The sequence below is a fragment of the Dinoponera quadriceps genome, unplaced genomic scaffold (genome assembly GCF_001313825.1).
Source record: "Dinoponera quadriceps isolate SergipeBrazil2010 unplaced genomic scaffold, ASM131382v1 scaffold690, whole genome shotgun sequence".
NCBI classification, from domain to species: domain Eukaryota; kingdom Metazoa; phylum Arthropoda; class Insecta; order Hymenoptera; family Formicidae; genus Dinoponera; species Dinoponera quadriceps.
In genome coordinates, this window is record NW_014555275.1 from 235,340 (window position 1) to 258,760 (window position 23,421).

The following is a 23,421-nucleotide window of genomic DNA, read 5'->3' on the forward strand; positions in this document are numbered from 1 at the left end:
ATCATGTCTGGATACATGTACCCATCATAACTGTTGATCATTCGGCTAATCAGTCACTTTCACAGCTTGGCATGTCATATCACCACCGTATCATATTGAATTATATTATACCCATCCAGACACAACGAGAGAGAACAACTAGAAAAGCTACTGAGAGTCTCAGCCTGATTAAATATTAAATGTTAATGCATCATTAAATTCACTGTACACGCGATCGTGCCCGATTCGAGGGTGGCTTTTGCAATAATTGCTCACGATTACCTTGTATTTTGTTCGCTTATCCCGTTCGGAGCACATGAAATTATCAGTTCTCAACGGAGACGGAACAATTTTGCTCGATGCGTATCGCACTGGTGGCAAGGCGGGCTAATTCGATTTGACTTAATGAGTGCGAAGGTTTTGTCGAAATTCACGTGTGTGCACGCATCGCGCTTAATTCGAGGGATGACTTCCATAAAAATTACTCGCGATCGTTTATTTCGTTCGCTTATTGCCCTCGTGGCACGTGAAATTATCAATTATCTCAGCGGATGGAATAATTTTGTTGCGATGTATATCGCATAGCATGCGAGTCACAGGCAGCCCAGCAGCGTGATGATAAAACACAAAGGATGCGAGATGTCCCGTGAATCGTCGTCGCTGTTGCCGCCTCCTGCCGGCGCGTAACGTATTTTTAGAAATATTTTACGAAGCGCGGGGGTGGCTCATACGGCGGATGCAGGCTCCGCGGGAGAGAGAGAGAGAGAGAAAGAGAGACGCGACTGCTGTATAACCCGGCGGGGGAGAGGGATCTTATCGAGTGATAGCGGCACCATGACCCAGTCGCGAGTACACGTACTCCTCGGGACGGGTTTCTTAGCAACCGCGCCGACAACCGGCTTCGCCCATCCTCGCCTTGGCTCCGCCAAGTTTCGTAAATTTGCAGAAAGTTTCGCGGCGAACAAATCAGCGTCCGCTTGGGGAAAATACCGTTTTACTGATTTATACGAAACACGGAGTCGTCCGTTCCTCACTGTTTCTCTCTGATCCGATGAACTTTTCGTTGACAAGGGAGAAGGAGAGGGGAGGGAAGAGAAGAAACGTGTATATAATATCCTCTTATAATGGAAACAAATACGTATAAATGTAAGTACTCTCTTTCTCTCGAATATATATAAGAATACGAAAGTCTAAGATAAGAAAAATGATTAACTATGATGGCTAAAAGTGAGGCAATAGACTTTTCATTATATTTACGCGCGCGCACATCGTCATCGAATAATTTTCCGTTTATCCTTACGTTATAACTTACGTTGATGTGTTATCGTGTCGTGTTGTTATAGCTCTCTCGCGTACACTGAAAGAAAAAATGTTACATTTAGATAAACATTTGCTAAGGAACATTGGAGTAATTACTTTACTTGGATTAAGTAAATATTATTTGAATGTAGTACACTATGTGAATGGAAAAAGTGTTCCATTCAAGTAACATTTACTTAATCTAAAATAATTACTCCAATATTCTTTAGCGAATATTTATTTAAATGTAGCATTTCTTTTAGTATGCATGCAAGAGAGCAATATTAACACAACAATAATAGTAACACATCAATGTAAGTAGAAAAATGGAAAATGATCCGTTGATAATTTGCTCGAGTAAATATAATGAAATATCTATTGTCTCACTTTCTTTGAACGTATCTTCTTTTAATGCGCGAATCAATCGTCGTAATTACTTGTGCGTAATTAGTTGTGGGAACTGCATGCTAATTGACCGTATTGAAGTTAATCACACTCTGTATAGCAGGTTTGACATTTCGTATTCGTTTAGAATTTAGGGAAGGTCCATTATTGAATTTCCTCGTGGGAATAATTGTACACGAATCGATGAATCGGAGGATATCGTCCATCGACGAGAATAATTTAATCGTCGGGCTCATACACTCGAATTGATAATTTTTACCGTTTCCGGGCGCCACGTGGCATTTGCGCGAAAAATGCGTGCTTCTATTATAACAGCATGTGAGAATTTTAGCGTAGGTGTGAAAGCGGTTTTTTTTACGTTTGTTTATACCGCTGCCCTTTAAGCCCGCAAAGTTTCTTCCGTTGAATTCATCGCGTTTGCCGGGTCGGTTTTTTTTTTTCAAATATAAGACGTCGTTCTTTCGCGACGCTTGTTCGCTCTTATAACGGGTTACAACGATACGGTTCAACGTTTCTGTTTATTTACGTAGATAGAGGAATTCTTGAGTCATCGATGAAGCTGCGGATTGACCCCGAAAAATTAATAAAGTGCATATACCAATCAATATATACAAAGTAAAATTTATAATAATTATATGTTATATATTTAACAATTGTATATTATAATTTATATTATAATAATTTTTACAAGCGAAATCAATAATTTATTGGAAAATTTAAGGTAATTGTAGCATAAAATGAGCTTCTTTAAGAATTCGTTGAAACATACGCTATATTTAGATTTAAATATGACCTAATTATTGGAGCGATTAAAAAATGATTGAACATTCGGAAACTGAGATATTCATAACTAAAGATGACACTTTTTATGCGTATTCCTTGAAATCGATGTACTATTTTTAACTTTTATTTTTAATTTCTTCTAAACTACATTTAAGGTTTTTACGATAAATTATTGCTATGACATTAAGGAATAATTTAGAGGCATTACACAAAAATTTCATAATTATTGGTTATTTTGTTTTGAAAATATAGTAGTGTAAAATTCATAACTTATGATAATACTCGAAATACACATACATGTCTTTTTATTATCTGTGCATTTCTATTAGATCAACTGATGCATAAAAATACCACTAATAATAACAATTAAAAATAATATTTTCGTATTTGTAATATTGTATACATATATGTCTACCTCAGTTTTGTTTCAAGTTAACATTAATTATTTAGTTGGTGCGATAAATTTTGGAGCATAATTTTGCTTGATAAATAATATATAATTATTATTAAATTGATAAGTGGCTCCTTGACAATTTATGAGTGGCACCACTAAAAATACGGCACTCCGCGACGCAACTACTTTACCTAGGGAAAGGTAATTTCAGCGTTTGCGGAAAAACAATAGCACACAAATGAGTAATTGAATCTCGACGCGTGCTATCTGACGATGCTGACGATGTTATTAATTTAAAGAGACTATTGTTAGACGCGCGGATTTAGTTCTTGCGCCGCATTTCGCCGGAGTCGTGATTAAAAGAGTCGCTTTGACTGCTGACAACTCGCTGCCTCTAACGCTAATTAACAGTTCTCGGGGAAATTAAACACGATAGCGCGGCGGCGGTGACTAAGGTGCGCCTTACATTGAAAAAAAGAAAAGTGAGAAAGAAATTATTCCGCGAATACACCGCGCCACTCAAATGCGCGACTCGTCGGCACAGAAAGCTCGAGATGAATAACTCGGCGGAAGCATAGGAAACGGGGAAAAGAGAGAATCGTCGATTGCCAGGACAAATCGTATATTGCCGTGGCTGAACACAACGTTACGAGAAAAAGAGAGAAGGAGAGAGAGGGGGGGGAGAAATACCGATTATATTCATAATCGATACGTAGTTGAGATCTCCACCTCTATTGTGACACGCACACGCGCAGACATCTACGCGAGGCAGGAAGATCCTTTTGTGAAACGGGACGGTATTAATAAATCGTAAAATCGATTCGCGCGCCGCTACCGGCCGCTCGCCCTCTCAGCGCCGAGATCTTCCTCTCCTCTCGAGGATTCTTTAATATGCTTATAATTTCCATCCGATGAAATCGCGGCCAAACCAAGGGCTCCTTCCAGTCCCGGGTAGGACAGTATACACCGGCTGCGCGGTCGTTGACTCGGAAGAATATTCAATAAAATATCAGGACAGTCGCAGTATCCGCAGCCTGAGGCAGCAGAGCGTTCGGTATTTTTGTGACTGTAATTGTACGGTGATATAACTGCAGCCGAGAAACGTCGCTTTTGCGCTCCCCGTACGTCTTCGGGGAGTGGTTCCGCTCGAAAAACTGAGCGACGTGAATCACTCGGAATCTGCATGCTTCCGAATGATACTTGTCAGTGAGTAAAATACCCGCTTTGAATCGTCGAGCGAGTGTTTTCATTCAAAGTTAAAGAGCGAATCTGTGACGCGACGCATTTTTTCGGATTAAAAATTAATCTTTCACAAACCGGCTACCACCAGGCTCGCGTAAGTTGCCCGCTCCACGGGAACAAATTCACTCTAATCGATTGAAAAACGTTCACACACGGGAAAACAAGTATTGCCGGAACAGCAAATTGTTTGTTAATATTGCGACAGCAAGAAGATTGGTTAAACGGGAAAAATAATTTTGCTGGAAAACGTCGTTGCTGCAGCAATGAAATTTAATTGGCGTAACCAAATTATTTTGCTGTTCATATATCCAGCAAATAGCGATATAATATTCTTAACAAATCTTTCTGCTGTCCGAACAAATTTTTTTTTTGTTGTTACTATATTGACAAACATTTGTTCTTCTAGCAGAATTTGTTTTCTCCGTGCGCTCGTACGAGGTAAGAGTCTATCCTAAGTTTGAGTGAGATATGCTGTGCGAGTGATCCTGCGAAAATATCGCGAGGAATCTCATCAAATATGTCGGGAGATAAATCGCAGGCAGAGATCCAGCTGTTAGCGCTAGTGTCGACGGATTAACCGCTTACGAAGGTGCGGGGAGTCCAAAAAGGGAGTCATAACGCTCCCAAAAAACGTCCCAAGGGAACCCTTTAAGAATATTATTCACCCTACGCTCCTGTCGTGCGCGCGCGTATTCCCGAAGTAATCACCCAACTACATTGACTTCTCGTTGCAGACACCCGGTATACGCGTGAAGGGAGCAGAGGCGCGCGAATAAAGTCGAGGGTTGCGGGCACGCGTGCGATGGTCGGACAGACAAAGGGGAGGGCGATAGAGAAAGGGCTAACAGTGGTGGATCGTGGAGAGCCCCGGAGGCAAATGGAGGGAGGGCGGCGGTAAAAGTCAAAGAATAAAATCCCAAACCGATAAACCGAATTATCGTTATCCCCCGAGCCCTCCTGGTCACGCGCATCGAGGGATGATTTCCCGTGTGCCTCACTGGAAGATACCAACTCACGCACCTCGAGAACGTACACGTGAGCGAGAAAAATTCGAGCCCCTAATACAGTTTCCTTTCCGGATCCGCCCCTGAAGGGAGAGAGAAACGGACGAGCGAGGGGAGCCGAGAACGACGGAGAAGCAGCTATCGGGGGTGGAAAGCGGGAGGGTAGGATATCAAACTGGAGGAGGGTGAGAGGAGAGTGAGAGGGGGAATAGAGAGCGAAAGAGAGAGAGAGAGAGAGGGAGCCGTAGCCGCGTATCGATCGGCCAGTAGAAAATTACCCCCTGAAGGAGACCTCGCAGTGTACGAGACCGACCACGTACGAGTCGGTGGTGCTCTCGTGGTGCTCGCGGCCCACGCGGATCCCCGCACGCTCTCGTTCTCTGTTCTCCCGCAGTCACGCACTCACGCACGCCGGAGTAAGTCACGTATCTCTCGCGCACGCACGCACGCACAAGTATCCGTCGTATTCCTCGCTATTCCGTCGTGCTCTGTTCACCGTCGACGCGATCGTCTCGTCGTTCACGTCGTCCTTCGACGTCGGTGCGAGCAAGCGGAGGGATCGCACCTGGGGGGTGCATCCGGTTCGCCGGCCGCCGGAGCTCCGTATTTGCAGCCAAAGGTGAGGGTCGACCGACCGCGCGTGTCCCTTTGTCCGCGTCGTGTTTGCACTCGCTGCTTTCCGGTCTGTGAGACCAGGAGCCGCGATGCGACGATCCGTCACCGAAGAGCGACCCCCGCGCGTCCGACACCACGAGATACGCTCCTTCGTCAGCGACCTGTCGTCCCGTTCGCGGACTCGGCGGGGGTGACGAGGTGCACACGGCGAGCCGAGGGCGATCGGTTCAGCCTCTCTTTCTTCTCTTCTTCCCTCTCTCTCTCCCTCTTTCTGTCTCGCTCACTACCTCCCTTTCTCTCTCACGAAGCGCCCACGGCAACGTTATTGACCATTTTCGACCGCGTTCTCGAGCCGAATTCGTCGAGCGCGATAATTCCTGCATCCGTCATCCTTCGCCATCCTTCATCAATGACTATCTCCTTCGGCGTCGTCGTTTCCTCCGCGATATTTTCTCCCGTCGGAGGACTGACTACTTTCGTTTGAGATCCTCGGTGTCGTAGTCACTGCTGTGCAGCCCGCGGCCACTACGGAGTGCGCGAGTAGGCGTAGAATCGCAACTCCGGCGCTCAACAACAACCTCACTCGCTTGCATCATTTATAGATTTCACGACACCAATTTTCGCAAAGCTCTTCCTCCTTTGCTCTATTAATCGATCGATACGCGACGTTCCTCTCCTTCTGAGAGAAGAAGACTGTCGCTTATCGTCGAGTCAGTCTTAATGCGACCGATGACGCAGCGCTACATATCTCTCTCCCTCTCTCTCTCTCTCTCTCTCTGTATCTGTTTAAATTAAAGAAATTAACGATTCTTTCGGTCCAATTAAAGTTGACGGTCGTCAAACCGGCGCAATGACGGCGTGAAGCCGCCAATTGTCGTGTCATCGCGACCGGCATATGTATGCGCACGTGTGTGTCGGTGCTCCACCGCCATCTCATCGAGTGTTCTCGCGGATGCTCTCGTCGCGAATCTCATCTTCCTCTTCTGCCCCGGGTTGCCCGACTCCCTCTTCGAGGACCCTCCCGGCAGGGCTCGCGCGCGTTATCAATTCGCGATCGAACCGTCGGCCTTTTAATAGCGCCCACCGCGATCGTCACGCTCACGACGGCCTCCGCGGTGTCATTAACGTCGGAGGACGCCACGTTAATTAGTGCGCGCGCGTTCCTGGCTGCGTTTCGATGTTACGTTATGGACGTGCATGGGCACTCCAGGGCGCACCGAGGACTTCGTCATGTGCGCTTGTCCTCGTTACGGGATTCGCTCGTGCCCGTAGTCACTGTTCTTGAGAGAGAGAGAGAAAGAGTGAGGGGGGAGAGAGAGAGAGAGGGGGGGGAGGATAGAGACCAGTTTAAGTCGCTCGTTAACGGAGACCTCAATTTCGCAATTGGCGAGTCGCCCCGGCGGAAAGGGTTGTCGTCGATCGGCGGTTCCTCGCACGAATCACCTCGACAACCCTTGTGCGCAAAGTGCACGCCATGCCACACACGGAAAGAAAAGTTTGGTTAAATTTACCGGACAGTGAACAAACCAAACGCGTTTTGGTTGGAAGGGAACAGAATTTCTGGTTCTTACGACACAAATTTGGTTCTTATAATCAAAAATTCTGTCGCCTTCAACCGAAACGCATTTGGTTTGTTCACTGTCTGGTAAATTCAACCAAACTTTTTTTTACCGTGTAGCTCTTGGAAGAAAGAGGGAGGGAAAGATTTATAAGAGATATTTTCGTCGAATATTGGTGCATTTAAATTATTAAAGGATAAATAATGTTTGACGTGCACGCCGAATATTTAATGATCGAGGAGAGGTGGATTATAACATGATACAATGTAATATAATTAATATGATACAAGAGGTCGATTAAAGGGGATTATCAACACACTGCAGACCGTGTGCGCATTTCGGTGTGTTCCGGCGAGCTGAAGATCAAGTTTAAAATTTTTCACCTGTTTTCAAATTTCACTCCATCTTAAAGAAAATCTCAAACTAGAAATAAATTGGCGACCTTATATATTAAAGGCCAAATATTTTTCTCTTAGTGTATATTGTCAGTTCGGAAAAATTTTCAGCGCATGCGTTATCGCGACAAAAAAATTGTCACGAACATTATTACCCTCCCATGATTTAAATGTTCACACTAACAGCCAGCGATCGACCGTCACAGGCTTCTTCCCTCTTTCTTCGGGCGTGTATTTGACAATCTTGTTTTTATAGTTCGTAGCTTTTAGGTTTGCAGCTTTCGAGTTCGGTATACGCCGAGTAATTAATTAATCGCCGCGGATTCCGACGACCTTTGCGGAATCGTCGACTGTGTCGGATCAATTGTAGACTTCGCGCTTGCTTATAGAGCTTCTTCTTAGCCGTTCGCCGTCGGGCACGGACTCGATACGCATGTCTTCTTCGAACTCGAGAATTCTCACGAGGGAGAGATGTATCGTCGCTTTTATGAGACATCTATCGGTTATTTACGGTAATATGTGTTGTATTTGATCATTGCGTATGGCATATTGATCGATCGGAGATCCCATATTCCCGTTCGTGAAATGGAGTCAACATTAAATTTTTCATCTTGGCACAAAATTGGAAATTCGCGCGCACGCAAGAGAGAAAGAATAAGAAAGAAAGAGAGAGACGAGTATTGGTGCGGAAAGTATGTCACCATCGATAGAGCAAGCTTGCTCTCGCGATGTATCATTTATAGATCTCGTGACTAGCTCGCATAGAGCTCTTCCGTTATTCCATTAATCGATCGATGCTCGCCTTTGTTAAAACCACGTTGTCGCTCGCTCTCGTTAAGCCGGAATGACTTTCTCCCGGAATCTTCTGATTAATTCAACTGACGATTGGCCAATTAACTCGGCCGGCGGAGTCGCCGACATGGAAAATAAAAGACAGTTTGTGAAACGAAATGTTGAAACGAGTAAGAAAAAGCTCCTTTGTCCTCTCTTTAAACCTATATTTGAAATTGCTCTCTATCGATTAGGCATTACCTGCTCTATCCTGCTAATATAGACAGAATTGTTAATTCTTTGGATACTATTGGACGGCAAATTACGTAACATAGGAAATTGCTTTCGGCGATTCTGCCGCCTAATCATTGGCCAATTTAATCGGAGTTCGGTGAAAGTCGCCCTCAGCCAATTGACACTTCGGCGATCGATGACGCAACATCGTGTCGTCTTTTCAAGTCGGTAACAATTGACCTGCCATTACGTCTATTCTTTACGATGTAACACTGATGATTACTTTTTCATTTTTGATCGACGGAAACTTTAGAAACATATAACAACGATCAACGACAAGACGCAACTGGCGATCGCCAAAGCGACTCAGTATAAAAGCCATCTGGGAAATTTCATTAATTTTACACAGACTCGTCGTTTATACAGGTGGCTTCGCGCGCAAATCCACATTTTACTTATCGAACGCTCCGTCCGCGCGTCAACTTCGATGAGAGTCGCGCGAGGAATCACTTACGCGGAAAAAACAATTCCTTTTGTGCGACTGAATTTTCCGTTGCTCGGGAACCAGATGAAAACTCGATCATAAGAACCGAAAAATTCCTGGAGGAGGAGGTCCCGCACGGAGAACAATTTAGAGGAAGTAATATTTTACTTTTCAATAAAAAGAAATTGATTTCATTATATATTAAATATTGTTTCACTAAAATACAAAAGTTCTTTAATATTTCCCTAATAGTGTTACTTCTTTGTGTTACTTCTTTAAAATAATTTATTGCTTGCGACATCCTATTTGTTGAATCAAACATTCATTTGCTGCTTCCAGAAGATTTGTTTCAATTAAAGAAATTTTATTAAGATAAAAATACCAATGCCCGGCCACGTACTTACCTAGGCATTCTTATTATTTTGATCTTGAAATACGAATATTTTTAAACTTTCAACGTAGAATATATGTATATGTTAAATATATGTATATATATTCATGGCGAAAGTTTAGATATCCGTTGATAAAAATCAAAACAATAAGAACGTCCGGTTGTTGATACTTTTATTTAAATCCAAAGAAACTTTTTCCTCTGTGTGTACTCAGTCAATCGCCCTCAGTTGTCTCAACTGGGTTTTAATGCGGTCAAATGTTTACACGAATGTCCCGAGTCGCAGAGTAACGGAGATATCGCTTCTCGTCGCCGAGTTTCCATCTGGCTCCTGGTTCCGTCGCAGGTCACTGTCGCTTTTTTCCCCCGTGTATCGATGCGCACGTCGGCGCGCCGTTAATAAGCGTACGCATTATTTGCTCTCATTAGAGCCTGTTAAGAGGTCAGGTCGTCACGTCGCGATACGGCTTCACGTGTGAGATCACTGTGACACGCGCGCGAAAGCGTACCGTGCATTACCACCACCACCATCACCAGCGGCCGTCGACGCACGCGGAGCGATGTAAAGCCGGGTGTTACATCAGTGGACGGACGAGTCACGATGCTGGAAAGCACAGGTGATCGATAACATTGAAAATCATCCGTTTTGCCTTGGCGAACTGCCAGCCATCGTGCGCTGCGCTGCGTTGTCGGGCGAACATAAATTCGGGAGCCTCGTCCTGTTTACTGCGTCGCTCCGTTCTTGCGCGGCGCGAACTGTAGAAAATGACGCGTAGTTTTCCCCACCTGCACTCTCGCTTCCCAGTCGATCGCATGCGTTTTATTACTCACTCGCGTTTCTGTGTTTTGTGCTTGTTGCAGTTGCGGGACGATTCGATCTTGCGTGATCCAGGGAAGCGACGAGACCCGACACAGCATCATGGCGTTCGCCGGGCTTAAGAAGCAGATCAACAAGGCGAATCAGGTAGGAGTCGTAGAAATAGTGCCGCAGGTGTGGCGTCTGACCAGCTCGGTGGATTTCCACTTAACGACGATCGCGATGACCGCGTCGTCAGATGCGCTCTCGTAGTTTCGTCGAGCGAAATTGAAGAGCCAAGACCGGTCAAATTCGTTTAAGAAAAATACTTTTTATTAAAACTGTCGTTTCCAATAAAACTATTTTTGTCCAAAAATGTATTAGCACAACTATATTTATATATTTAAACGATAATCATAAAACAGTTTTTTTTTTGTTAATATCGTGCGAATTAAAAAAATGCAGCTGACCGCTTTTTACACCGAGCCTTTCAATCATACTCGAAAAGTCGAGAGACTTTTCACGCATGTCGAGCGAATTCCTCCATTCTGAAACGCAAAACGAATGGTTCCATTCTCTCTCTGAATTTCTTGGAGTGGAAATCTCATCTGAGAAGAAATTGCTTGTGAATTGCGAAGTGAATCTGATGTATAGTCGGCATCATATATGCTGTACCACTCCCTAGACCAAGAATTACGCGACTTTTAGCCTTACACATAATAAGTAAGATCACAAATCACACAGAAGTAACTCTAGTTATAATCCTAGGGTTAGTGGCTCTAATTATAGCAGTTTCGATCTTATGTGTGTATGTGAAAGGCAAAAAATTGTGTAACGGTACAAAGTTTCAATCCAGGAAATGGTACAGCATACACGTCGCCGACTGTACTTCACCGTCGCAGGAACGTATACACTCCAATCGATCGGAACATTCGCTCATACGATGGAGTCAGAATCCACTCCGAGCTTGAGCGAAACATCCGCTCTTGCGACTTGGTGTGGCGGTATTACCACTGTTCGAGTGAGAATACTGCCACTTTTCACGTGTTTTAAGCGACATTATTTCATCCCCGGGCAATTTAGACAGAAATTCGAAATCGAAAAGTAAACCGAAGAGTAAATTCGAGATATTCGACCACCCTTGGATTCAAATTCACTCTGACCTGACTGAATCATACATTTGTATAAATTCGAAATCTGTTCTCCGAATTAAGCGTCCGCTCTTGCAGTTCTCGCGAGCAGCGGTATTTTTAATATCCCTTCCAGTAAAATTTCTGTATTGGATTTGAAACTTCTCGTCGAGAAATTTAGAGAGCGGGTACGCGACCGTAGCGCGAATTGTTGGAAAATCCGACTTTCTGGCCTCGGGGAAATTCTATCTCCATCGAGATCAGATTCCAACCTCGCGTGAATTAAATCGCGAGATGTCTCGCGCGTCTCCCTTGTTGCGCTATTGATTCGACGAAGGACGAAAGGGAGCGTCGTCGACGGTGGTGCTCTAGCAAGCAATTGGGGTTAGAGCGCGCGCGCGCTCACGATTCAGCGATTCAGAGACGCGAGTGGTGTATCGTTGAAAGTTTAATCGACCGCATTACGACGGCGCTCGTACATTAGGTTGCATTATGCCAATTACCGGCGATGCATTGCTACTTAGAGCGGATTCAGCGGCGTCGCGAACTTTCGACCGCGACGTCCGCCGTTCCCGCGGAATGCACGGCGTCCTAATGAAATTACGCGTCGCCTAGGTAGCGCGTAATGTATACGCGCGTTCGCCTAATGCGATCAGATTGAGGGTCATTGGGGTCATGTTTCACAATGATCGTTCGTTTCGCCGAACCTCGGTTATCAATACACTCGCGGAAACGGGCAAAAGGGATTTCTCGGCGTAAAATTTTATTTTACTCTTTCTACATTCTTCTAGCATAGAAAAAAAGTCCCTTTGGATGTAGCATATCCGTTTGTTTGATTTGGGTTTGTTTAATGTAAACAAGGTAATTTAATATCGAATATCGTTTCTGTTCTGAAAGTGTTGCTTCCCTGAAATAAGCTATGTTGTTCTGTAGAAAAAACAATATTTTTATTATTTTGTAAAGTTATTTAATTTAATAAAATTATTTAACCGCACAAAGGGTTCTCGGAGATAGTCACTCGGTGGAGTATTATCGCAGTAAAAATTGGGACCGACAATGTAGATGATAGCAGTTATCTGTCGGGCGAAAACGTACGGAGGACTCTGGTATCAACGACCAATGTCGCTCTGTCGCGTTTAATCTCGGGACGACTAGCGCGGACAAGTGGTGGGCTCCGTTGCTCTTAATATTACGGTACACTCGGTAGCGAGAGTGGGCTGATTAACGGCCGATTGTTAATTGAGAGAAACACGCTCGGCGAACTGGCCGAGAACGGTCCGGCACGGTCGTACGTGGCGTGCGCAATGAGTACGCGAGGTTTTTCGATTTCCGAAAAGTAAGATGTGCACATTTCCGAAAACGGAGTTTTCGGCACTCTGAATCTTTCCGAGTGATCACTTGAAAAGTGAAGTGACAGTTAAGTCACTCGAAGTGACTTTTCATTTGTATTTAATAAAATATATTTCCGCTCGAAAATATTGAGAATGAAAGAATTCACTCTGTATGAACGAAAAGTGAGTGAATATTCACCCGAGTGGGATATTTTCAGTCGAAATTTCAGTAGAGTGAATTCGACATACTTCAGCGTAACTGGAACAAATTCACCCTGCACGGCTGAAACATTAAGCTGTATCGATTAAGAATCCATTATATGGTTGAGTTCGCTCTTGCGATTCCACGTGATTACACTACCGCCTCGAATGAATGTTCACTCGTTTTGAGTGAGATTTCCTCCAAATTTCTTCGAGCGAAATTGGAAAGGTGGAGTGACAGCCGCCGAGTCACTCCAAGTCGAATGACTTTCCACTCTCGTACGGAGTGAATTCTCCACTCAGAATCGCGCCGAGTGCATATTCACTCGAAATCGAAGAAGTGAATCCGATTTTCTCTGGCTCTCTTCCCTGAAACAAATTCACTGATCGACTGAAATGTTCACTCGCGTGAATTAAGAATCCACTCTATCGGGTTTGCGTCAAACATTCACTGTTGCGACTCCGAGTGGCGACGGTATTTCTGCTGTCTCTTCGAACAACTCTGCGTTTTTACGAGAGAGGGATTTTATTTCAAGAAATTTAAAGGGCGTAATTGAAAGCGTGTCCGGTGCGATTTTACGAAAATCCGCACGCGATACCGCGCGCGGACTCGCGTTCATACAGCATGTGTCACGCGTATTACGCTCTAAATACCGTGGAAAACTCGATTACGAAATTTCTAACATTGACGACGCGTTGGATTGCGTCTCGCATTAAGCGGGACGCACACACGCTTACGTGTCGTGCGAAATTCTGCATACACGGCACACGAAAGCGCGCCGCCTACGCGTATAATATAATGAAAATTGCTGCGATTATTCCCACGCGACCGACTGACTCTCTAGATTGCAGGTGCAGCGTAAGGTGCTGTTTGTGGATTTGTACACGCGCGCGCTGGTTTCTCTCGACAGAAATGCAGAGAATCGATTTCTGTACGCACGTAAGAGGAAGGAGAAAAAAGTCGCACGATTTCGTTGGAAAAGACAGCGCAGCTGCATCCTGCGGATGCATCGGTGCGTCGTCCGAAGAGAATACAATTATAGAGCCAAGAAAAGTCATTGAACTTTTAATTGAACGGCGAAGGTTCTAACATCTGTACAGTCAGAGTCGCAAATTAACAATGCTGCAAATTAACAGATGTAGAGTCAAAGTTGCGCGGCTTCCTGAAATGGTGCACTTCGAAGTGCAACGTCAACGAAAGACCGACGTCATGAGCGTATTGAGATAAGAGTTCAGAGATGAGACCTAAATATTTATAAGCTCTTGGTGACGCGTCACTTTGTGCTTAGATGCCGTGGAAGGCGTATATAGAAAAAAAAAGTGCTAGAATCAAATAAACATAATTACTCGTTTTTTTCAGCTTCTTATATAAATCAAATAATACTTTTATAAATTTAAATAGCTTGTAGTAAATACTTACTTGAACGCCATACCTTAATTTATAAATAAATTACTGAATACAAATATAAAATAATTTTAAGGATTGATTTAAGAGAGTATATATTAGAGTATATATTTAATAAAATTATATAATATTTCTTTTTCATTGAAGAAAACTAGAATTTTTTTTTTATTTAAATTCTCCTGTTCAATGAATAATTTCTAAAAATAAATTCTGATATCCTCATATTAAAAATTTAATACTTGTCCATTGTTTTAACACGTACAAATAAATATCTACCTATACGAAGGAAATATATCATGTATAGAGTCAATTATATTTCTACTTTTATATTTGCCGAGGAATATTGGAGCAACCACTTCATTTGGATGAAATAAATATTATTTAAACGGTCGCACTCTTTCTTCAGTGTATAGTTTTTAATCACTTTATTACTGCAAGTATTTGCAGTAATAAAGTGATTAAATGATGCAAATCCCTTTTACTCGCGCAAACATCGTGAGGAATTCTGCTAAAATCAGAATCAGCTTTTCTCCGTTATCCTTTTCTCTCAAAGCTCAGAATGAGATCCTGCAGAGCTCTCGGCTCATTTCCTCGGATTTTTCTCGCGATTATTCATCACGATATTTATCATTCTGAACATTGCCGCGTGTTTCTCGAGATTTTGCTCTTCGGCAAGCGAGCGGAAGGAAAGAGCGCAAGTTTTAATAGGCTTGCCAACGCGAGTGTGTCCTATCAGCGACCGTGATGGCGACTGCATGTTATCGTGGTCTTAATTGCCGCGCTGCACCGCACAGCTCGCTGCAAATGCCAAATGCACGGGGCCGGGTCGAGCGGCGAAAGCTCGCCCAAGCGGGAAGCGCGAGGCGACGCGTGGGGTAACAAGGCGAATTGTTGCGCGGGAGCTCGCGCAGCTCTCCTGTTGTATAACGAGCAATTTTATAAGCTATCGATCAGCCCGGGCAACTTCTCGGGGCCCGAAATTCCCGACGGCGACGGACGCAGCATCTGACCTTTAAACAGCCGTGACGGTGGCCGGCAAATATATGATACTACCGTGTCTCATTAAATTACAAAGTACAAAGCACGGTTAATTGCATTTTGAAAAATCGTTTGTGCGGCCACTGGAAAGTCGATGAAGCGAGACAGACGTATCACGCGGATCTCGGGTTACGTTTATCCACCGTGTCTCTGCAATTCAATCGTCAGGTTGAGCTTTTGTGCAATTTCGACGGGAATCAACGCGACAGTCGACGTGTATTAATCGTGTTTCCGGATACGCTTCATGAGCGAGATGAGAAGTGCCGGTCGTTGCGGGGGCGAACCCTCCCTTTCGCTCCCCTCGTTCTTCGAATATCCTCAACGTAAATATCGTCAGAATTTCCATATCGCCCCCATTCGACATTTGGGGCTCTTGCGATGCGGGGAAGCGCTGGGTTTGACTTCCGGGTTGAAAGAGCCGGATTTTTGTTGATATTTTTTTTTCTTTCTTTCGTGAATTTATTTCCAACGTGCACTGAAAAAGATTACAGTTATTTCCGGCCTCAACTTATATCCTTTTTATAATTTGAACAAAAACAAGGGTAATAGCAATATGGATGTAAAATCATTATTGCCGATACTATAATAACACTTACTGGAGAAATGATTCTCCCGACTATAGGGGTCATAGGGGACTCGGTAACTTTTAGGAATTTCGGTGAATTAAAACTTTTCAATCGACTAATTGTTGTATTAACTAGACGACGATAATAGCGACGACTTTCTTCTATGTTTTTATGCTACGAAAAAAATTTTGTAATCTGTATAGTTTCGTTTGTAATAACTAAAATTTGTTATTCCTTTTGCCATTATTTCTTTCACAATAAGTATATAGACGAAATTTTACTAACCTGCCTCGCATTCGAACCTACCCCGGCCTTCCCTAATTCTCTCACTATGATGATTATAGTTACAAGCATTATTCTCTCTCAGTATGAGCATCACTTCGTCAAGGAGAAAGGAACAATCTGACGCTCGCGTGTTCTGTACTCCGTTCTGTACTCGAAAACCCGCCAAATCGAGCGTCGTGCTTCACTTTCCGCGCTCCCGCGCATACACACCTGAAATATATATATATAATATAAAAAAAAATATATATATCTCCCTCGATGCGTCCCAAGTGCATCGTCGCACCATTGTTCTGTGTCGCGGGTTATGCCGGCAGGTCGCAATATCGCGGATATCCTGTTCGTCGTTATCGATGTCGGAGGACGGCGAACGGATATTTTTACGCGATGCTTTCCCGACGTCGTAAACTCGTCGATGATACAGAGGGTCGATCGACCGTGCGACGTTTCGAGAGTATGTTCGCTTTCCCACATCCTCCACCTACTCCTGCCTTTCCTATGTGCCGCGCCTGAAATGTGGTCCTGTTTGCGCGCACACGATACGCTTAATAAAGGTTACGTCTCCCTTGGCTCTTGATAACAACCGCCCACGCCTCGTACTACCTTCGCGTCATGGGTGATTAAGTGGTTATATTATTGGGGACTTGCGAACATTCCTCGGATCGTCGGTGATTTCATCGGCTCGATATCGAGCTGGATAGAAATTTTGATGCCTCCTTGACGCTCTTGTGGATAGTTTGCGTCTACTTAGATGACCCTCAGATTAATGAAAACCTATTTTGACGATATTGACACTTGATAACTCTTTCTTGAACCTTTCAGATTTGTTTCTAATGCCACTTTGGACGGATTTTAACGTTAAAACAACGAAAACGGAAATTTAAGACTTTATTGAGGTCGAGGTAGGAGCAAATTGTATTATTAAAATTACAACGTCTGGAATCGGACCGATTTTGTTATCTTGGCTCCCACTGTGTTATAGAATTAGATTTAACCATACATAGAATCAAAATTTTTACTCGGGTAGATGACTCATGTCACAGACGCATAATCAGACAATTAACAAGGAGATGGCGGAAAATGGTGAATAACGACGGCGGATAAGTTCGTTGAACGTGCGTTGAGAAAAAATTGCTTGGCGAACGCCAAGTGAACTAATTATAGTCGGCAAACCTGTTTTTGTCGTCAACGCTACCGTAACTATCGACGATAATGTATACTTTAATAATTATTGCTATTAATACATTAAGATTCATTTAATTATTATTTAATATTAAGAAATATTCATTGATATTTACATATTTATCTGTTAATTTATTGCTATTTATAATTTTACACACGCGCTATCATTGATTTTTAAATGTTTTTTTTTTTTTTCCAAACGGTCCCGCACCGGCAAGTACGCAAACTTCATGAAATACGTTACGGTTGAAATTGTACTGCTCGCTACTCACCACTTTGCGCGTTGATATCCCACGACGTCCAGCCACGACGTCCACTAGATCCATGTCCCCAGCATTCAGCCTCTGTAGCGAACAGTCGTCGTCCTACATCGATTGCACTTCACTCACTTCATCACATCTCACTTTACCGCACTCGCGGCCGCGATCACTTGGACGGTATTTAATGGACACTATTGTTTATTCTGGCACTTCGGCTAAAAATTCGATGAACTTTTGCACCAGTCCTTAATAAAAATTCGATGACGATTGTAATTATAAGTCAAATGGAGATCGTTTGTGAAAAAGGTCTGCATTAACATTTAACACGTTGTGACTGTCGCGTTGATTTCTACCGCTTGCTTCGAGACTCTACTAAAATTAGTCACCGGAGAAAGAGAGAGAGAGAGAGAGAGAGAGAGAGAGAAAGAGACTGTAAACGAATATAATTTATAATGCATACATTTTATAATGCATGGTCAGACAGTAACGTTCGCTCGCTATTGATCACATATTTAATTTATCGTATTCAATTAGTTACGTCGTGCACGTTGAAACGCCCGACATTTGCTGATACGTGCTAAATAGCACGTATCAGCAATACAGCGATATATATTCCACAATGGGCAGAATAATCCGTTTTACGCAAGCTCTTCCAACTTTTTCTCGCTAAATATTTCAATTTGTATTGTCGAATTCTCCTCCGTTCCGAATCTCCGACCTCGACATGTATGTTTTGCAGTACGCATCGCGCGCAAGGACATAATCCGCGGACGTGCATTCCCAATCGCGACCTGATATCGCGCGAATCGATGACCGAATACGCCTGCGAAAGTCGGCGTTGATTATATCGAGAGAAAAAATTGAATATTGTCACTAAAATTATAGTCTTTTCGGTGCCAACTATAGCTTTTTGTTGATCTAACAAAAAAGTCAATTGATCTAATAAGAAAATCGAACAAAAAGTATAATAGTAATATGCGTACAAGGTTATCATACCTAGTGCTATAATAACTTGCTACAAAAATGATTCTCTTATTTGTTTGCAGTGTAATTATAGCTACAAATATAAAATATTTTTCTCTCAGCGGACGAGAGAAAAAGATTTAATTAAATTAGCGTAAATAGTTTCCTGACATAGAAATCCTGCAACATGTATGTATACCAAATGTATCAATGCTCCAATCAGAGAAATTTCCAAAAGAACATTCTAATACTTTTCCAATAAAATTTATAAGCCTAAAAGGATTCGAGAAGTTTGCAGAAAGATTTTTATACATTTTGGTTTGATTTTCCGTTAGATATAGGAGAAGTAACGCACATTCATCGCATTCACACTTATATATATCGCATTTGCATTTACGTAAGAGAAATTTACATATATACGAAAAATAAGAAGAATATCGTGATCGTGTCAGTATTTATGTACAGAAAAAAAGTACTAGATTGAAGTAAATAATCACTTCAATACTCCTTAGCGAATTTTTACCTGGATTAAGTAAATTCGATTTAAATATAGAAAAAAGTGCTACGTTCAAGTGATATTCACTTAATCCAAGCAAAAGTTTGCTGAGAAGTATTGGAATAATTGTTAGAATTATTTACTTGAATCTAGTGCTATTTTTCCGTGCGTAACATAACATTTTGAAGATCGCCGCTTACGTTATCGGCGGTTATCAAGTTCGTCATCGGTATCCTCCCCCTTAAAGCCGTAGAAAGGATGTAGTTGAGGCCGAAGATAACTATAATTTCTCTCGGTGTAGAGAGAAAGAGCGCGCGCGCACGCACACTCTCTCACACACACACAGAGGCATATTCGTTCGCTTTCTCGGCAGGCGATTTCGATCCTGGGGCTCGCTCGCCACCGTTCTTCGCCGGCGCGAACGCACCCGTCGCGGGAGCCGAGCAATTAATCCTTATTTAGATCGACACCTATTGAATCCGCTATTGGTGTCGCGCAGGTTGTCTCAGCGTTTTAAAGGCGGCGCGCTTTAAAGCCGAAAGAGCCGCCGGATGTGTGTCAAGAGTTTTGCGATACCACGGGCTGACTTTAAAGCGCTTTCAAATGTGAGCTTCTCCCCCGAGCAGTCGCTCCCGCTCTCGTTGCAAGAATCATGATGCCGGTTATTAATACCGACGCGCGATCGGCCTTCCAATCTCGCGTCCGCATCGCTCTTTCCCGATTGTATTTTTACGTAACCTACCTATTGTATTTTTACGTTACGCTACCGTGGAATTTACCACGCGACGTTCGACGCCGGGAATGGAAGCGCTCTTAATTGGAGACGACGAAAGAGAAGAGTGAACACCGGTGAAATAATCCCACCCCCTTGCGAAGGACGACACGGAGACATGGGTTGTGCACGACGCTCGCGCGGAGCGTGACATTGCACGAGAGTGCCGTTCGATGTGGGTCAAATTTACTCCGGGATGACGTTTATCGAGTTGACGGCTACGTCCCTGCACACCCCCGTGAAAGTGGGTCATCGTTAGATATGGGTCAGGGTCTCTTTGTCTGGAGAGAGCGCCTCACTCTCCCGTGAGCGAGGTCCCGCTTTGCGAGCGAGCTCGATTATCCCTCGCAATACCATCTTCGCGCGCGCGTCCGCTCTCTCTCTCTCTCTCTCTCTCTCTCCCTCCCTCCCTTTTCCCTTCCCTTTTCCTCATCGTCCCCCCTGCCCTTTTCTCCTCTCTCTCTCTCTCTCTCTCTCCTCTGCCGCCTTGTACACGCCATTGATCGGGCGGGGGAATAAATCGCGCGCGCGGCATTAGCTCGGATTATGCCATTCCCGTTCAGCGTCGCTCACATTCGAGGAAGTCGATTTAATAGGACACGACGTCGCGTATTAATCAGACATTCTTCCGATTATCGGGCATTCCGGCCGCTCGCCGGGGATAAATATTTGAGCGAGGGTGGGAAATCGAGTTGCGCGCGCGAAACGCGCGTTTAACAGCGCTTTGAAAGAGAAGGAAGCTTTTCTTTCTTCTTCCGGCTGCTTCTTCTCTGGATCTCCGCTTATGCGGCGACGGTAATTAGCGCTCGACTTCGCCTCGTTTGAATTCCTTTGGGACCCTCGAACATGTATCTCTTTGTGTCTCTCTGATATCGAGAGGAAGTCTCGCAAAGAGTGCTCTCCGCTTAGAATTACAATTTCCGTGCTCGTAAACGGTTCGCACAGCACGGAGAAATTGTACTACTCGGGGACTGTTATTATTTCTTCCCGAGATTATTTTGATTACTTCGCAGGATACACGAGTCACGATGAGAAAGAGAGAGAAAGAGACACGCGCCGAAGCTCATCGCGTTTCATCTAAGCGGCGTTTAGGGTCGAGTAAGGAAGCGTGATGAGCGCCGATTAGTTCTACGAACTGCACCGTTTCCTTGCGAAGATTTCAAGAGACGTACTCTCTGAATTTCTTCGAGTGAAATTTCTTCCATTCGAAAAGTCGAGTGACAGGCACGTCACTCGAAGTCGAGTGACTTTTCGCTCATGTACTGCGAATGTACTGCGAATTCTTCCGTTATAGATCGTCGAGTGAACATGCACGTTCGAAGTTGGAGAATGAATCCAATGTGCTTTATTTTTTCGATCTCAAAAGTTGATTTCATTTGTAATTATATATTTAATATTAATCATTAACTCTGGAAGGTGATCGCGGGGACGTGACAGGTGTCCTCTATTTTAAATTGACGTTTCCAATAAAGAAATTTAGAAAGTAATAGTATTTATTTATACAAGGATAACAATCATAAAATATTTGATTTAAAACAGACCAGAGCAGTCCTTAATTGACAAATGCATGGCGTAAGCTGGATGCTTTTTAATATTTTTGCATTTTAGTATACATGAATGACAAATGTCTTCCATTTTAAATTCACATTTTCAATAAAATAGTTCTTTTAGAAAATAACGATATTTATTTATTTATATAGAAATAACAATTATAAAAGATATAACTTAAAACGGACGAGAGCAGCCCCTAACTGACATGAAATACACGGAAGTGCAAGATGGATGTTTGCTGGTATTTTTCGGAAAACACATTTTAGTGCACATGGGTGACACCTGTCACCTACATGACCACTGTAGCGTTAAAAAAATTAATTGAGAAAGATTGCTCCCTTTCTTGGTCTAACCAAAATGAAGTTACTATACGTCCGAAATATCAGATCTCCGATCTGCGCACTGAAAAAGAATTTATTAATAAGTATTAAAATTTAGTGAATATTTGCCGACCAAACATTGGATTACTAACCAAATAATTTAGTTTCATATATTGCATATACAATACTGTAATTCTATATATTATATATTTAGTATACGGAACTAAATATTTGGTTGCAGTAATCAAAATTTGCTCGGCAAATATTCGCCAAATTTTAGTAATTATTATTCGCCAAATTTTAGTAGTTATTATAAATTTTAATAGTTATAATTATTTTTTAGTGTGAAAAATTAAAAAATGCCAAGATCTTATGTTTTGACCCTAATTAATACATGATTCCCCAATTAACCTGACCAGGAAAAATTATTGCTATAAATTTACACTAAACGTTGCGAAAAATACCGCCAGGAGGCAGTATTTATTAGTAAATATTAATATTGACAATATTGATATGTCCATTAAAAAATCCGTGCTTTGCTGCTAAAGGCCCATAAATGCTTCTTCGTTTGATCAAAAAGTTGATTTTTCGAAAGACGTAAGTCCTGGTCTACAATAAATACTTCAAGCTCTAAGCCTTAAGAAATTGACTAATCACAATCGATTATTCTCCTCACATTCGACTATGATTGGCCAATTTCTTAAGGCTTAGAGCTTGAAGCACCTGTTGTAGACCTAGACTAATGGTAATTCGCACAAGTTGTACCTCACTAGAAACAAGTTCTCTTGAATCGAGGGAAATATTCACACGTATGAATCAATAATCCACCCTAAGCTCGAGTTAAATGTCCGCTCTTGCGACTTTATTTGCACGGCGGCGGCAGTTTCACGCTCGTCTCGAGTGAATTTACACTCTTTTTGATATCTTTCACCGAGAGGAATTCCGGGAGCAAAGTCGTTGGGGTGTGTTATTTATCTCACGACTGTGCTTACGCTGGATTTTAACCGCCTGATGAATTTTTTGCAGTATATGACGGAGAAGATGGGCGGAGCGGAGGGAACGAAGCTCGACGTCGACTTCGTGGATATGGAGAGGGTGAGTTTGTGTATTTTTGCGTGGGGGCGAAGCGCTGCTTTTTCCTCCCTACACGTTCTCGCGGCGGTTCTTTACGAGAGGTCGCCGTGAAAAGGGGATGACTCGCGCATTCCACGTCGGAGTGTTATTACTAAATTTCAAATATTTACCTCTCTTATATGGCCCCTTGCTGTGTGGATTTTATCAATTTCGCGTCAAACCGTTCAAAAAGCGCTTCTCGCGCTTTTTGGCGTGACGGGGGGGAAGGGGATATACGTGCGGAATGTTCTGTACTCGAGCGCATTGTAAAACGAGTCTTTGAAAGAGTCACGTGCTCACCCCCTCGCGTTTGCCGAAATATTTCGCTTTGCCGGCGGCGACGTACTTTCGACGTTACGACTCGATACGGTCCTCGACAATGAAGTTGACGTTTCTCGTCCGCGAGACTCCGTTTTGAGCGCTTGCAGATCCCTCGCACCCCCACCCGGGGGGGGGGGGG

At 43.3% G+C, this 23,421-nt stretch overlaps 1 protein-coding gene across 8 annotated transcripts in view; it reads left to right on the forward strand.

The window, feature by feature from the left end:
• The window catches only part of LOC106743728 (endophilin-A), a 42,943-nt gene that overhangs the window by 5,723 nt on the left and 13,799 nt on the right, over positions 1-23,421 (forward strand). For 6 of the 8 annotated variants that reach the window (XR_001374390.1, XM_014617861.1, XM_014617856.1 and 3 more), the window contains exons 2-3: positions 10,417-10,519; positions 22,875-22,943. Coding sequence is in view for 7 of the 8 variants with exons in the window: in XM_014617861.1 (XP_014473347.1) it covers positions 10,475-10,519; positions 22,875-22,943 (114 nt within the window). In the remaining variant the exon portion in view is untranslated. Of the gene's footprint in view, positions 1-4,836; positions 5,726-9,749; positions 10,173-10,416; positions 10,520-22,874; positions 22,944-23,421 lie in introns of those variants that run through there. The other 2 variants (XM_014617857.1, XM_014617859.1) reach the window with 2 other exon arrangements.